The 16,560-nt window shown below is 35.0% G+C and overlaps 1 protein-coding gene across 1 annotated transcript in view; it reads left to right on the top strand.

Annotated features, from left to right (window-relative positions):
* Window positions 1–16,560, top strand: part of LOC131956513 (dynein axonemal heavy chain 1) — a 66,609-nt gene that overhangs the window by 2,802 nt on the left and 47,247 nt on the right. Inside the window, exons 7-31 of the mRNA XM_059320999.1 lie at window positions 189–603; window positions 1,181–1,338; window positions 1,811–2,025; window positions 2,634–2,932; window positions 3,445–3,595; window positions 4,017–4,210; window positions 4,556–4,781; window positions 4,868–4,987; window positions 5,253–5,335; window positions 5,436–5,577; window positions 5,991–6,146; window positions 8,751–8,949; window positions 9,345–9,457; window positions 9,786–9,926; window positions 10,175–10,387; window positions 11,119–11,283; window positions 11,906–12,133; window positions 12,806–12,985; window positions 13,196–13,318; window positions 13,735–13,913; window positions 14,569–14,685; window positions 14,940–15,030; window positions 15,203–15,300; window positions 15,480–15,585; window positions 16,065–16,178. Coding sequence (XP_059176982.1) covers window positions 189–603; window positions 1,181–1,338; window positions 1,811–2,025; window positions 2,634–2,932; window positions 3,445–3,595; window positions 4,017–4,210; window positions 4,556–4,781; window positions 4,868–4,987; window positions 5,253–5,335; window positions 5,436–5,577; window positions 5,991–6,146; window positions 8,751–8,949; window positions 9,345–9,457; window positions 9,786–9,926; window positions 10,175–10,387; window positions 11,119–11,283; window positions 11,906–12,133; window positions 12,806–12,985; window positions 13,196–13,318; window positions 13,735–13,913; window positions 14,569–14,685; window positions 14,940–15,030; window positions 15,203–15,300; window positions 15,480–15,585; window positions 16,065–16,178 — 4,226 coding nt within the window. The remainder of the gene's footprint in view (window positions 1–188; window positions 604–1,180; window positions 1,339–1,810; window positions 2,026–2,633; window positions 2,933–3,444; window positions 3,596–4,016; window positions 4,211–4,555; window positions 4,782–4,867; window positions 4,988–5,252; window positions 5,336–5,435; window positions 5,578–5,990; window positions 6,147–8,750; window positions 8,950–9,344; window positions 9,458–9,785; window positions 9,927–10,174; window positions 10,388–11,118; window positions 11,284–11,905; window positions 12,134–12,805; window positions 12,986–13,195; window positions 13,319–13,734; window positions 13,914–14,568; window positions 14,686–14,939; window positions 15,031–15,202; window positions 15,301–15,479; window positions 15,586–16,064; window positions 16,179–16,560) is intronic.

Raw genomic sequence — 16,560 nt, forward strand, 5'->3', positions numbered from 1 at the left:
AGAGTTTCTTAGATAAATGTTTCACAAACAAATACATTATTTCATTCATTTACTTTTTTTAATACTACTTTCAAAAAACTACTTTGTGTATATAATTTTCATGTCTACTAAATTTTTTAAATTCATTTATTTGAAATACCATAATGAAATTTTTGAAGTAGTTTCCTACAATTGCTTTCTGTGTGTAGAAAAGCCAACAGACCCTACCATCATCTACTCCTGGTATGACGTTGGGGTCCTGGGCTTCAACAAAGACTCCCACCTCTACCTGGTCCAAATTTGCAACAAAAAAGGACGTGTTGTAGACCAGGACGGCAAACCTGTCCTCAATACAGGTATCATCACAAACGGGCAGAGAGTTGCCCTTCCTGGCCAGTGGTGGGTCCCTCGTATCCGGCTCATGTTTAGAGCTGAAGATCCACGGATATTTGCCGACAGGCTAGCCTCAGCTTTCAAGGCCAGGAAGATTTGTGAGTCAGAGCTGCGATACAACCTGTACATTGACTGTATGCCCATGGACGGGGTAGGTGAACTCGACCAGGCTTCTCTCAAACGGATGATTGAATGGGCACACTCTGCCCCAGGAATAGATAAAAACAAAAAGTTAGTACTTTTCTCTCTATGTTGATTTGTTTTCTCAAATAGAAACTAGAAAGATACTTTATAGATATATAGGATGTAGGGGTTGGTGTGGTTGAGTCAGTTGCTAAACCAAAAAGTCTTGAGTTCAAATCCTCTGGCAAATGAGGCTTGTTAGCTGCGGACAGCCACTCTTCTAGGAGAGACAACTCCAAAATCAAACAACTGCTGCCTTGTAGTTTGTTCTTGATTGGACAAAGGCTATGGAAGCAAATCCAAAAAGAAAAGCAGGCTGAAATCGGATTCAATGGCATCAATGGTGCATAACCAGTTGACACGTATACTTAATTATTTTGGAGGGGATCCCTTCAAACACTAAAATTAAGAACAAAGAAGAAGAAGATATATAAGATAATAGATATATGAGACAAGTGCTGCTTTTTAAAACTTCATAAAAGTATCTATTTATTTTTAAAAATAAATATATTTTTTGCTGTATTCCCCAACAAAACTGGAAGAGGTATAAACAATAATTTTTTGCTGTATTTCCTAACAAAACTAGAATAAATGTAAACTATAATTTTTCCTTTCTTTTCTACAGCCTTGAGGATTACACTCAAGTTTTAGAGAAAGAGGTCAACATTGATTTCTGCAGGTCAATGAACAGAATCATCTTTGAAAAAACTGTGAAGGATGACCCTATCACCTTTGCTTTTGTCTCTGTCCCTCCCAGCAATGACAAGCAAGTTCCACACACAGGTAACTAAAAGACATTTGAATCAATTAAAGCTTTTAAATACTACATACAGGTAAGTAAAACTGCTCTGATGGAAAGTAACGGTGTTACTTATGATAATTAGTACTAAAATTATTCAAAATAAAAAAATAAGCCTATTTGCAGGACCTATATGTCTAAGGTTTTTAAAATATTTACAATAACAATGTGTATTTGTTGTGTAATGGTTCTCAAAAAAGACATGGATTAAAATAATATTTCTACATACAATAGTTATCTTTGTGTTGTTAGGCTGCCACCCTGATGTCCCCAAGTACCCATTTGATGAACAGTACGACAGTTTTGCCTTCAATTCCCTGCTCACCTTCATACTTTATCTTTGTGTTGTTAGGCTGCCACCCTGATGTGCCCAAGTACCCATTTGATGAACAGTACGACAGTTTTGCCTTCAATTATCTACTTACCTTGATACAATATTTATCTTTGTGTTGTTAGGCTGCCACCCTGATGTGCCCAAGTACCCATTTGATGAACAGTACGACAGTTTTGCCTTCAATTCCCTGCTGACTTTGCCTGAGAGCATCCAGGCCATGGGCAAGGTCAGGACAGAGTGCAACCGTGTCAGCTGCACCAGCCTGTTCCACATCCCCACCACTAAACCCATGAAGCTGGAGGAGTTTGAACAGACACAGTCGCAGATGACAACGCAGGTGTGGGATCAAAGATTTATGTCTTTCAATTTGTGAAATAAATAAATCTAAAATTCTATTATTATTTTTTGTGGCATTTCTTGTCACTGAAGAACTAGCCTAGGATCATTTAGCCAAGTTTAAACATCCCACATATTCTTGAAAAAAAATGACTTAAGAATCATCCTTTGTGGCTTTAAAAATATCATTTTAGTATCTAGTTCAGAGTCTATCAGCTAAGAAAGCTCTTTTCAGCTACCTATGACTCAGGTGATGACAGACTAATCAACCTACTTTTACAACATGTCGCAGCTATCTTTTTAAATAATTGTCATTTCATACCTCATATCTTTTTCAAATATAACATATTTTATAGTACCTTTTTAAATATGATCTTCATCCTCGTCTGTCAAATAGTATTTTACCTCAGTTTTCAAAACATGCCCTATCTCATTAAATACATTGCCAAATTATTCCAATAGCTCTACCTAATTTTATTTTATATTTTAAAATATCTCTTTTAATTTTCTACCTTATTTTTCTTCCAATATTTGATTAAATAACCTAACACTTACTTTTTATAGAATCAGCTTCTTCTTTCTAATTGAAAAATCTTCCATCAACCCTAGGTTGGACTTTCATTAAGAGACGGCTGGATCACATCACTTCGTATCAACATCCGAAGTGCCTTGAGAGACGTGGGCAAAGGCTGGTTTAACATCCAAGAGACCAACTGGGAGGTGTACCAGATATCAAAGCTGAAGAAGTTTATGGAGACGGTCAAGTTCATCATGCAGGACTCTATGCGCTTCCTGGTCCAGGATTCCTTGATGAACTTGACCCAGATGATTGTGGATGCCTGTCACTCAACCATGGAGCTGGAAGAGGATTTTGTTTGGGGAACTGACCTTGTCAACAGCAACTTCAAGTATGCTTATATAAACCAGTTTTTTTTTTTACCATTTATCAAATTAAAATTTATAATGTTTATCTAAATCATGCCAAATTATATTAGCAATTATTTAATTCTGAGAAATAATCTTTATTTGTTTTTTAGTAGTTTTATTTTCTAAAACTTATCTCAGTTAATTTGTTACAAACAGTTGATTATAATTAAGAAACTGATTTAGCAATGAAACTATTGAAACTATTTTAATACATTTAATACTTTGTAGTAAAACCAAATTAAAATTTGGCTTATTTTTCTTGCACTAAGTTTAAACCCTAATGGCTAAAGCATTGTTTGACTTTTGTAAGCACCGTAAGAATGCCCTGTTCTTTAGCACTGTTTGACTTTTGCAGGCCCCGTAAGAATGCCCTGTTCTAAATCATTGTTTGACTTTTTTAGGCACTTTAAGAATACCCTGTTCTAAATAATTTTTTGACTTTTGTAGGCCCTATAAGAATGCCCTGTTCTAAAGCATTGGTTGACTTTTGCAGGCCCCGTAAGAATGCCCTGTTCCTGATAGACCTAGTGATGGACAAAGAGGGCGTCCACTTCAGCACCAGCCTGCCCAACTTTGAGAGCACCCTGATCTCCCTATTTGACAAGGGGATACAAGCCACCCAGAATGTTCCACAGCTGGAGAGGGTGAGAAAAAACTTTTTATGACACTAATGTAACTTGTAATACAATCACTTTTTTCAACCAAATATTTCTAGTTAATTACCACAAGAATTTCTTTAACAGTGTTTAATCAATTAGCTGACACAGAAAGTTTTTGGTAATGAAATTCAATACCCAAGTTTTAGAAAAGCTGTTATGAACAACTTTTTAGAATAAAAAACTAGATTCATTGATAATTTTATTTTAATCAAACTAACCATCTCTCAACTATGTAATTGTTTTATTCAAATATTTGCACCTGTTTAATGAAGATAATTTTCAACAAGTGGCAAATAATTGTTGCACAAAACACAATGTAAATTATTTTTAACTAACACTCAATGTTTTCCATCAAGATCCCTGCACCATATAATAATACAAAAGCATTATTAATTTCTCCTGAAAGGAAATTTTGAAAGACATCTTCTGGTCTGGCATCCCCTTGCTGGAGTCTGTAGGAGAGCATGAGCCACCAGTGGAGGACCTACGGAACACAATACGCAGAGCCATCCAGCAGGCTCTTGTCCCACTCAAAGCTTACGCTCGGGAGTACGAAAAATATCTGGAGCTGATTAACATGGACATCAACACTTATGTGAAGTAAGGCATTGCATGTTCTTTGCAGCTATCCATATGTTTAAGTTAAGTGCATGCTTTTTAAGCATATAATATTTCTATGTTTAGTATATGTAGTATCTCTTCAATATTACACATCTTTTATCTCTTTATTTTAATTTGTTACTAAGAAAAAGGAAACTTCATTAAAGAATACAGTTAAATTTAAAGCAAATAAGTTTTTTTTAAAGTAAATTATAAAAATAACCTTTTTAGCACTTTCCTTAAATTTGATTGTCTTTGCATAGCTCTTTTATTATGTCTTATAACTGTTGTTAAGAATTTGTAAATTTCATTTCCATCATTTAGCAAATCCATTTTTTTTTCCAGAAACTATGAAGCTGCTGGCCATTCCGCAGAAGAGGTCAAGGCTGAAGTTGAGATGCACTTGCGTGAGAAAGAAATCATCGAGACACTTGTCCCCAGTTCAATCACCATTGGGCCATTTCACATCAACACAGAGGGGACACGCCAGGCTTTGGGGAAGAAACGTAAAGCTCTCAGTAATGCTGTGTTGGAGCTGCTAGCCAGGCAGCTGAGGAAACAAGCTGATGATGTATGTAACAGTTGCTAGCAGTTTTAAAACAGATAACCTAAATAAGAGCACACAACAGTTAACAAATGATGAATGTTTTGTTTCAGGCGTGTGAAGAGTTTAAAACCATCAGCAGAAAACTCTATGACAAGCCCAACTGTGTGGAGGAGCTGGCTGAGATGAGGGAGTGGATCAAAAGTATTCCAGACAAGTTGAAAGAACACAGTGTAAGTCTTTGATTTATGTTATTTTTTGTATTTTTTTTTTTTTTGTTGCAAGAACACAATGTACTATGTACATGCCTTTTGCAACAGCTTAGTATTTTTTCAAATTCTGGCATTTCTGCATAGAATTCTGGAGTTGTTAGACTACTGTCAATTAATGTATTTGAATATAAAAATATGCTGTTAACCTACGAAAGATACACTGTTAACTTAACAAGTGTATGTTTTAACCCGATTTAATGACCTATTAATTTACTCATTCACACAGGAACTGATCGTAAAAGCGATGAGTGACTATGAACTGATTGAAGATTTTTACTACAGTCTCCCAACTGATGACTTCAATGCCAAGTAGGTGGATAAATTAGCTATAAAGAACATCTTTGTAGATTAAGTAGATAAAATATTTAAAAACACAAGACACTGACTTATTTTGTTTCCTCCATAAAAGATGGACCACCATTGGCTGGCCACATAAAATTGAGAACCAGATGGAGCAGACACAGCTGCAGCTTGATGAGGATGAAGAGCGATTCCGCAAACTTCAGCAGTCAGATCAGACCAACTTTGAGGATAAGCTTGATGGACTGCAGGTGACATTGTGTTGACTAATTTAGTGAACTTCAAAGATAATCTCAATTTACTTCAGGCTAGGCAAAGTTGTAAATAAAGAAACGTTTTTAAAAGTTTGACTTTTTTTATCAAAATTAGTCCATGAATTACACTTTTTAATAGTTTAAAGTTTTAACAAAAATCTACTAAGAATTTAGGTAGTAAACTTTTTCACACATTTTTTAACAAAAATCTTCCAAGGATTGAAACAATAAACTTTAAACTATTTCACATATTTTTAACAAAAATCTTCCAATAATCTAAACAAACTTTTTCACATATTTTTAACAAAAATCTTCTAAGAATCTCAACAATAAACTTTTTCACACATCTTTTTAACAAAAATCTTCCAAGAATCTCAACAATAAACTTTTTCACGACTTTGTACTTATAGATGGCAGTGGCAGGAATGGCTGCCTACTCTGAGATCACCAGAGCCCATGAAGTGGCCAATGAGATGAGGAGAATCAACAAGCAGCTGAAGGATGCCCAACAGATGGCCATCACGTACAACAACAGGGAGAGGCTGTTTGGTATGCCCGTCACCAACGTAAGTCTGCACGTAATCCTGGCTTTTGTTGTACAGGTCTATGTTTATTAACAGGCAGGTTACAATGAGCTGTTGAAGTCACCTGCAGAGAGTTGGAATGTGGAAGGCAATTACGAGACCTCATACTTAACATTTTATTTACCAGGATTCATACAGCTGTGGTGTCTATTTTGTAAACAATTTTTTTTTAAAGTTGATCAATACAAAATATAGATAACATTAATTTATTCAACAATATGTTTAAATATATCTTAAATTTGGAAACATCAAATTTTCCCTCATTATGGATTAGACATGTGAGGTTCATTTTATGACCATAAATTGGTACAATTTTAACATTTAAAATTAAGTAGTGTTACTTAAATAATCGTAAATAACCTTGATATTAATCACTTGAGGTAGAGGAATATATACACACATCTTGTGCATTTTTACTGTTCAAATCCACTCTTTCAATTCTGAATTGGAAACTTTCAGTAAAGAATTTAAAATCAACCAATACTCCCATATGTCTAGTCTCAGATCTAAGCCTCAGTCTGGATGGGTTGATAAGCTTAAATGTTGTCTCTGATACATCAGTGTATGTGGCAGCAGTAGTTTACATGCAGGTAGAGCTTATGTAAAAGACAACTTCCCATCTGAATATTTGCTCATAGTGTACCAATTAGTTTTACACCAGCATGTTCTTCTTTAATTTTCTTAAACAATTGGGACTTGCATACGAAAGTATATAAATTGTATTTGCTTTGTTAGCATTGGGCACTGATGAACTTTAGGTAGATGAGAAAGAAACTGTTTCTGTATTTTTTAAATATTGTGTTATAAAGAGAGATTTACTCATCTTTCATATCTTCTTGATACAAATCTGTTACTATCTCAACTTTTTAACTTTAAAATTTTGTTCCTACTTCATACTTTAATTTCATGTATACAATATAATAACAATTTCTTTAACAAAACTATATCATGTATTCATCTATAATCATATATATCATCCTATACATAATTTTTCAAATGTATACATCTATTTAATGCAATTACCTTTCTATATATAAACCAAGGGTTGTGGTTTTATCTAGATCTCTTCTGATTTCAGTTGATCTTCTAACATGTTTAGTTATCCTCAGTAAAACACAAGAGACCCTCAAGGTTTAAAAAGTATTTTCAGACTTGAAATGCTCTAATCTTAAAATAATTTCCACCAACTACGTGACTTTGTCAACTGAGCGACTTGGTTGGGAACTTGCAACAATTGTCAATTTATTTACAATACTAGCCAATATGAATACACACTGTGCCACGAAGTGAAGTCTCACTTACTGAAATAGTTTTTTTTTTAATTAACCATTTACCTTCTATTCACTAGATCTAATAATAATAAAAAAAACCACTTAGCTTAGAGCAGTTTAACATAAACTTTTCAGCCTGTTCATTTTAAAACCAAAGTGTGCTCTGGAGCTTTTACTTACTGGACACTGTAATCTGAACTCCTTACTTTAGATTAGTAAAATACTGATCCAAAATTTCTAAACTACTTACTTAAAATTAGTCCAATATTGATTTAACATTTCTAAACTGACCAACACAAGATGGAAATTAATGCATAACAATCAGCTTTTTAAAAACACCTTGAGGTAACACCCCCCCCCTCCACCCCCCTCCTTTTTTTCTCTCAATCTTGAATTGCAACATGGTAATTTAATATATAGTGTTTGGTCAATATCTAAAAAATTAGGCTAAAATTAAATTTTTTTGAAAATGTGGATCTTTATAAAAATGTTTAATATTAATAGACTTGATAGCATTAAAAAAGAATTTATCATAGAAGTAAAGATCTAATAAACTTTTACTCAGATTAAAAATTTTAAATTATTTTTTTTTTTATTATAGGTGTTTATGATTTTCCAATACTGTAGTAATTATTTTTCAAAAGGAAAGCAGTCTACAAGTTTATATATAGTACTAACATAACTACAAATCTAAACCATTTGACATATCAGCTTGCTTTTAACACAACTTATATAATTAATTTTTAATTGCAATAGAACTAACAAATCCATTTTAGTTAAGTGTTCCTGTATAATAAGGGAAGTTTACAATGATCAAATTATAGGTGATAGGTTTGTGCTGGTGATTTTAAAAAAATGATAGCTCTCTTGTCTTAAAAGGAGAAAATGATCAGATCCCAACTTTGTGTTGCAACCTTAATACTTTAAAGGCTAATGCCTTGTCTTTAAGGAAATGACATAAAATACAGCTTTTGTCTTTTTAATGAGAAAAAGTGGGAGAGATCAGAACAGTGTTGCAGACAGTTTTATTTTTTGTCATATTCTGTCTTTCTTTTTTTTAAAAAATGCTTATTAAAATTTTTCCTAATTTATTTTCCTCAATTTTGTGTTACATTTTCTTACAGTTTTAAAACTAATATTTCTATTTATTACTGATTCTAATGTTTTTTTATTGTTTAACTTTTAATTTTCAGCTTTGTTTTATTTATTAACTTCAGTGGGTGAGGTCCTGTCTGGTGTATGATAAATACACCAACAACCTTCAGCATCACACAGGGCTGATGGCTTTATCTGTGTATTGTATTTGTTATTATAGTATGATAAGCTGGCAAAGCTTGTCAAAGATTTCGAACCATTTCGCAATCTCTGGGTCACGGTGTCAGACTGGCAGAGGTGGTACGAGTCGTGGATGACCGACCCCCTCACTGCCATCAACGCTGAGGAAGTGGAGAAGAATGTCACAGAGTCGTACAAGATCATGCACAAAAGCGTCAAGCTCTTCCAAGAAATTCCAAGTAAAATTTGTTACCATCTCCACATGTTTATTTCTATTTATTTATTTACTGTTTATAAAGTTTAAAAAAATATCCTTCTAATTTTTTGCTTGTGGAAGCAATAGTCATGTCCATTATGTTGTCATTCCTCTAAGAAACCAAAAACTCTATCAATTCATGTAGGCTTACTTATTAGTTTTGGGTGATGCATATATATATTCTTCAATCATTATCTTTTCCTTTTGTGCCCAAGACACATGAGGCAGCATATTTTTAAAATCCACCATAAAAAGTACAAATAAATTTTAATCCCAACTCACTTTTGTGATTTAAGTTTATATATGATTTTTATCCTCTTTAGAAAGTACTAAGTCCATTTTAATCATTCCTCATTCAACTTTACTTCCTCTGTTCAGCTGTGCAAGAAGTTGCAACTGAGATCAAAGAAAAAATTGAACTGTTCAGACCGTACATTCCCCTCATCCAAGGACTCAGGAACCCAGGCATGAGGAACCGCCACTGGGAGCAGGTATTGACTTGTAGATTTTTTAATTTATCTTTTTATATCTCTTACATTGTGTAGTGTGTGAATAAATAAATATAGGACTTTAAGTGTGTTATGTATTTTGATAAACTACATGATCTTTTATAATAAAATTTATTTGTGATGTGGTAAGTGAGTTAAGATTTCAATTCTTCACTTTTTGGCCTCTGAGGATCAAAGGGCTGTAGCCACACCTCTCCATCAGACTCTTGAACGGCTTTCTTTATTTGCACCCAAGTAATCCCGGCAGCCCTTGTTTCATCTTCTATTTAAGTTCTAGTATTTAATTATTACTTTATGTTTCCCATTGTAGCTGTCAGAAGACCTTGGGTTCCCTGTCAGACCAAAGAAAGATCTCACCTTCCAGAAATGCCTGGATATGAAGCTCCAGGATCACATCACCACCATTGCTAAAATAGCAGAAGTTGCTGGCAAAGAATACTCTATTGAACAAGTAATACATTTTTCTATTTCAGTAGCTAAAACCATGAAATTGTTTTTTGTTGGTAAGATAGCAACTAATTTCAGTGGTGGGTAAGAAATAATTTATCACGTTTGAACTGATAACTAATTTTATCAATAACTCATGTTGCTGATTATTTATTTAGAGAAGAATAAAATTGAACATTTGAAACATCAGACTAGCAGTAAAGAAACTAAAACTGATACACAACTAATGTAATAATGACTATGATCTCGCAGGCTTTGGACAAGATGGAGAAAGAATGGGAGCCAGTGATGTTTGAGATCATGCCATACAAGGAGACTGGCACGTACATACTGAGGAGCTCAGAGGAGACGTCCCAACTGTTGGACGACCACATTGTCATGACACAGAGCATGTCCTTCTCACCTTTCAAAAAACCTTTTGAGGATCGCATCAGTACCTGGGAGAGTAAGCTGAGAACCACTCAGGTATGTTGTTGGGTTTTTTCTCCTGGTTTGTCTGGGATCCACTCAAATATATTTAATGGTCTTTCTACTGATTTGTTTGAGAGCTACTCAGATATATTTAAGTTTAATTAGGGCCTTTTATACTGGTTTGTTGAGACCCACTATGGTACACTTCACAGTTCTGGTTTACTTAACATTGACATTTTAAGTTGAATCAATAGCTTGTAAATTAAAGGGAGCTTTTACATATACCCAGTGATCAATACTTGGGTGAATTATATTCCAACAGTTATTTTGATCTAGATTTAAATTTTTTTTAATGATAGTACTCCTCAACTTGTCCATATCTTGCCAGTTACCCAACAAAGCTGAGTGGACTCAGTTTTATAAAGGTTTTTAGCTTGAAATCAAATTGAAACCTGGAAATTAGCCATTGTTTATTCAACCTCTAGACCTTACAATCCCATGTTGTCAAATTACCCTTTTAAACCTGGCAGTCGTCGATGGGGAGGATGAAGTAGATTTCACCTGTTTGTGTGACTTCAATTTATGCACTATGCCCACCTTTACTTTCCATAACAAAAGTCCGGCACCAATTTGAGCTTATTGGTTTGTTAAGAGTTGAATGCATTGGGCCTGGGGTTTGATATTGAAACTTTTGGGTTTGCAGTCAAGTGTTGTCCTGTCCGACCCAGCCATCCCATAATCCACTGTTGTAAACTGCCATTGAAATTGTGTTTTGATTGTCACAGGATGTACTTGATGAATGGCTGAACTGCCAGAGAGCATGGCTTTACCTGGAGCCTATTTTTAGCTCTGATGACATCAATCGCCAGCTTCCTGTTGAAAGCAAGCGCTACCAAACAATGGAGAGAATTTGGAGGCAAATCATGAAGACTGCCAAGGAAAATCCACAAGTAAGTCTCCAACAAATGGGAACATTTATAACAATTTTCAAAATTTTATTTTTTTAACTGTTGGCAAAGATAAAAACATTAAAAAAAAAATAAAACTTGTACAAAAGATCATTTCCTACATTAGATGTGTATAACTAATCTTTTTTAACAGGTCAAGTTTCTGAATAATCTTTTCATTCATGTAAAGCACATTAATGTTCTGCTCTAATGTACTTAGAACATTGTCAGTGTTTCTTTCAGGAACCTTTCTTCAATTTTTGGGGTGGGAGAGGGGTAAGGCTTGAAAATGTTGAGTCAAATTTCTTTAGTGGGGGTTTGGGGGGGGGGGGGGGGAGGCTGATACTAGTGGATGTGTTTCTGAAGAGATGCCTAAACATAAAACTCTTAACATTACCCCTGTCATCTAGCCCCTTGGTCATTACCCCTCTGCCATTTCACCACAAATCATTATTAGGGTTTAGGGTAAATGAAAGATAAGTGACAGGGGGGTGTCCTGTTCCCATTTCATCTAAAGCTTACGAGTTATGTTTGAACTTTTGAAGTAACTTAATGATGTGTATAAAAACCTAGATGTATACAATCTGTTAAATGAACTAAATTTATGACTGCTCCTCTGTTCCAGGTGATCTCTCTATGTCCAGACAACCGTCTGCTGGACAACTTGAGAGAGTGCAACAAACTGCTGGAGCAGGTACAGAAGGGCCTGAGTGAGTACCTGGAGACCAAACGTAACGCCTTCCCAAGATTCTACTTCCTGTCTGACGATGAGCTGCTGGAGATTCTCTCACAGACCAAAGATCCAACCGCAGTGCAGCCCCATCTGAGGAAATGTTTTGAGAACATTGCTAAGGTTGGTAGCTAAACTTAACAGCAGTGCAGCCCCATCTGAGGAAATGTTTTGAGAACATTGCCAAGGTTGGTAGCTAAACTTAACAGCAGTCCAGCCCCATCTGAGGAAATGTTTTGAGAACATTGCTAAGGTTGGTAGCTAAACTTAACGGCAGTCCAGCCCCATCTGAGGAAATGTTTTGAGAACATTGCCAAGGTTGGTAGCTAAACTTAACAGCAGTCCAGCCCCATCTGAGGAAATGTTTTGAGAACATTGCCAAGGTTGGTAGCTAAACTTAACAGCAGTCCAGCCCCATCTGAGGAAATGTTTTGAGAACATTGCCAAGGTTGGTGGCTAAACTTAACAGCAGTCCAGCCCCATCTGAGGAAATGTTTTGAGAACATTGCTAAGGTTGGTAGCTAAATTTAATAAACAGCAGCCCTATCTGAGGAAATGTTTTGAGAACATTGCTAAGGTTGGTAGCTAAATTTAATAAAGATTCATATTTACAACCTTTTTTATAAATTAATATGTTTATTCTATATTTAATTCCACTTTACAAGTCCATAAAAAGTATTCTTTTCATAACTTTTTTTTACAGTTGTGTAATTTAAATTTTAATTAATTTCATTTGTTTTTATACAAAAATTTTTTAAGAATTAAAATTATTTATCTCTGCCGTGAAATGTTTAGCTTAAGTTTGAGGAGGATCTGAAGATCACCCAGATGTATTCTGGGGAGGGAGAGTGTGTCAACTTTAGAGAGACTTTGTATCCCACTGGAAATGTTGAAGACTGGATGCTGGAGATTGAGAGAGTCATGAAGGAGTCACTCCGGATGATCATCAAGGAGTCACTCAAAAACTACCAACAGGTTTGTATTTCTGAATTTTATTCTATTTAATTTGTATGTGTCTTTTACAGTAACACATTCAACTTGTTTTTCTTTAACATCATTCTATCAACCAACTGGAAACTTATTTGGACCATCATGTTCTCAACTCACCTCTTCAAAACAGACCATACATAGCACATACACATAGAAAGTTTTTGGCTAATGATATGGGTGATTATATTTGTTTAGATTCCAAGAACAGAGTGGGTTTTGAAGTGGCCAGGTCAAGTGGTCATTGCAGGATGCCAGACGTACTGGAGCAGTGAGGTCACAGCTGAGCTGGAGAAGGGTTCTCTGAAGGAACACTTCAAGGTAAACACAGACACACAACTTTTTACATAACTTCAACATGCAACTTTTTACATAACATCATCAACATGCAACTTTTTACATAATATCACCAACATGCAACTTGTTACATAACATCATTAACATGCAACTTTTTACATAACATCACCAACATGCAACTTGTTACATAACATCACCAACATGCAACTTTTTACATAACATCACCAACATGCAAAAAGAATATTGCTCTGCTGTGAAAGTGGGTATTTAAACTGACTCCAGTTGCGAAAGTGGGTTTCTAAAAGAATATTGCTCCTGTTGTGAAAGTGGTTTTCTAAAAGAATATTCCTCCTGTTGTGAAAGTGGGTTTCTAAACAAACAGTGCTCCTGTTGCAAAAGTGAGTCTCTAAATAAACATCGCCCCTGTTGTGTCTCCCTAGCTGGTGCTGGCCCAGCTGGATGACCTGAGAGGTCTGGTGAGGAAGGACATCTCCAAGATTGGCCGCATGACACTGTCAGCTCTTATAGTCATAGAGGTGCATGCTAGAGATGTGGTAGCCAAGATGGTGGATGAGAATGTCAACAATGCTAATGACTTTGAGTGGATCAGTCAGCTCAGGTGACTCTCACAGCAAAACTTTATTTATTTCTACATGTTTACATTCAGTTTCATTTCTGTTTTAGATGGATTCAATTCATTCAGTTACATTTTTCTTTTACATGTATACACTCAAAGCTTAAGTTCTGTTTTAGATTTATTCTCATTTAGGACTGTTCATTCAAATCTTAATTTCATACTTACATAATCAATTTAATATGTTAATTAGATGTAATCTTTTTATAATTAAATTCCATTTAAAATTTTTAAAAAAATGTTCATGTAAATATTTTAAAAAAAATGTAGGGCCTATTCATGCAAAGCAAAATTTCTTTCATTGTATGGCATTAAGTTCTTTGTCCTCTGCCTGTTGTAGATATTACTGGCTGTATCATCTGTGTATAGCATTAAGTTCTTTGTCCTCTGCCTGTTGTAGATATTACTGGCTGTATCATCTGTGTATAGCATTAAGTTCTTTGTCCTCTGCCTGTTGTAGATATTACTGGCTGTATCATCTGTGTATAGCATTACGTTCTTTGTCCTCTGCCTGTTGTAGATATTACTGGCTGTATCATCTGTGTATAGCATTAAGTTCTTTGTCCTCTGCCTGTTGTAGATATTACTGGCTGTATCATCTGTGTATAGCATTACGTTCTTTGTCCTCTGCCTGTTGTAGATATTACTGGCTGGAAGATGAAAACTTGTACCAGCGTGCTGTCAATGCTCAGTTCCCCTATGGCTATGAATATCTGGGGAACACTGGACGTTTGGTCATCACCCCCCTCACAGATAGGTCAGTGTCTGGGAGAGGTTAATGAGATATATAACTGCTTTAAGAATGGCATTTGACTGATTTTGTAATGGTTAACAGAGCCTGGTGTCAAATGAACTATGGGAAACTGGTTTGGGGTGTTGTCCACATTGTTTTATTGTGCAACTATTATAAAGATGTGTGGGTAACAACGGTATATTATGATAGGATATGCACATCAATCTTTAAACTATGTAATTCAGTGGTCTAAAGTTGAACGACCTGTGTTGTTTTAGGTGTTATCTGACCTTGACTGGAGCTCTTCACCTGAAGTTTGGTGGAGCCCCTGCAGGACCTGCAGGAACAGGCAAGACAGAGACCACCAAAGTAAGGGGACATAACTATAACATCAAGTGCTAACAACATTGAGTTATCTTGCTATGGCATTCTTCTTATGGATTTAATATTATTATAAATAAACAATATATATTCATCAAAAAATTTTAAAATATTTCAATTGTTTGTTCTTATTTCTACTGTATTTTTAACTTTCCTTCAGGATTTGGCCAAAGCTTTTGCCATACAGTGTGTTGTCTTCAACTGCTCTGATCAGCTTGATTTCATGGCTATGGGAAAGTTTTTCAAAGGACTTGCCAGGTAAATTCTCAATTGAACAAGCCAGAGTGTATCTTTTTTTTAATAAATTTAACTTATAAATTGAAAAGAAAAATGGAATATAACTTCTCAACTTCCTTTTTAAAATTTGGTATCTAGAACCTGACCTGACCACCATTTGTAAAAAAAAAAGTTTTTCACATTCTTCCTTCTATCTGTAGTGCTGGAGCCTGGGCCTGTTTTGATGAGTTTAACCGTATTGACATCGAGGTGTTGTCTGTGGTGGCACAGCAGATTACCACAATCCAGAAAGCTCAAGCTGACAGAGTGGGTCTCAGTTCACATTCTTAAACCTTTTAACTATTGAACATTGTATAGGAACACTGTTTTTTTTAAAGCTTTTAGATAACATTTAATTATTCTAAGTCCTCCATCTAACATAGTAAACATTTAGTTAACTTTTTTATTTAATTTTTTTTTTTTAATAAGAGAAATGTATATTACATATATTGTGTTCACCATAGGTGATAATTAATTTAAAAAATCCTTTCATGTACAAGTATGTTGTCAACATTTTAAACAAATTTACCTTGTTATGACTGTGTGTAACCATTGAACATGTTTTCCCCCAGATTGACCGTTTCATCTTTGTTATGATTGTGTGTAACCATTGAACATGTTTTCCCCCAGATTGACCGTTTCATCTTTGTTATGATTGTGTGTAACCATTGAACATGTTTTCCCCCAGATTGACCGTTTCATCTTTGTTATGATTGTGTGTAACCATTGAACATGTTTTCCCCCAGATTGACCGTTTCATCTTTGAAGGAGTGGAGCTGGTGCTGAAGGCCTCATGTGCTGTGTTTATCACCATGAACCCTGGCTATGCTGGGAGGACAGAACTTCCTGACAATCTCAAGGTAAAACCTCTAGGTGTCTCAACACAAACTTTTCCACATCAGGTTTCTATACAACTATGTGAATATCTGAATATACATTTCTTGATAAAATAAAATTTAACTTTATGGGAGGACAGAACTCCCAGACAATCTTAAGGTAAAACCTCTAGGTGTCTCAACACAAACTTTTCTATACAACTATGTGAATATTTGAATATATATTTCTTGATAAAATCAAATTTAACTTAATGGGAGGACAGAACTCCCTGACAATCTCAAGGTAAAACTACTAGGTGTCTCAACACAAACTTTTCTATACAACTATGTGAATATTTGAATATATATTTCTTGATAAAATCAAATTTAACTTAATGGGAGGACAGAACTCCCTGACAATCTCAAG

Source organism: Physella acuta, unplaced genomic scaffold, assembly GCF_028476545.2.
Source record: "Physella acuta isolate Inbredline_101_S28 unplaced genomic scaffold, ASM2847654v3 ptg001157l, whole genome shotgun sequence".
NCBI lineage: Eukaryota > Metazoa > Mollusca > Gastropoda > Physidae > Physella > Physella acuta.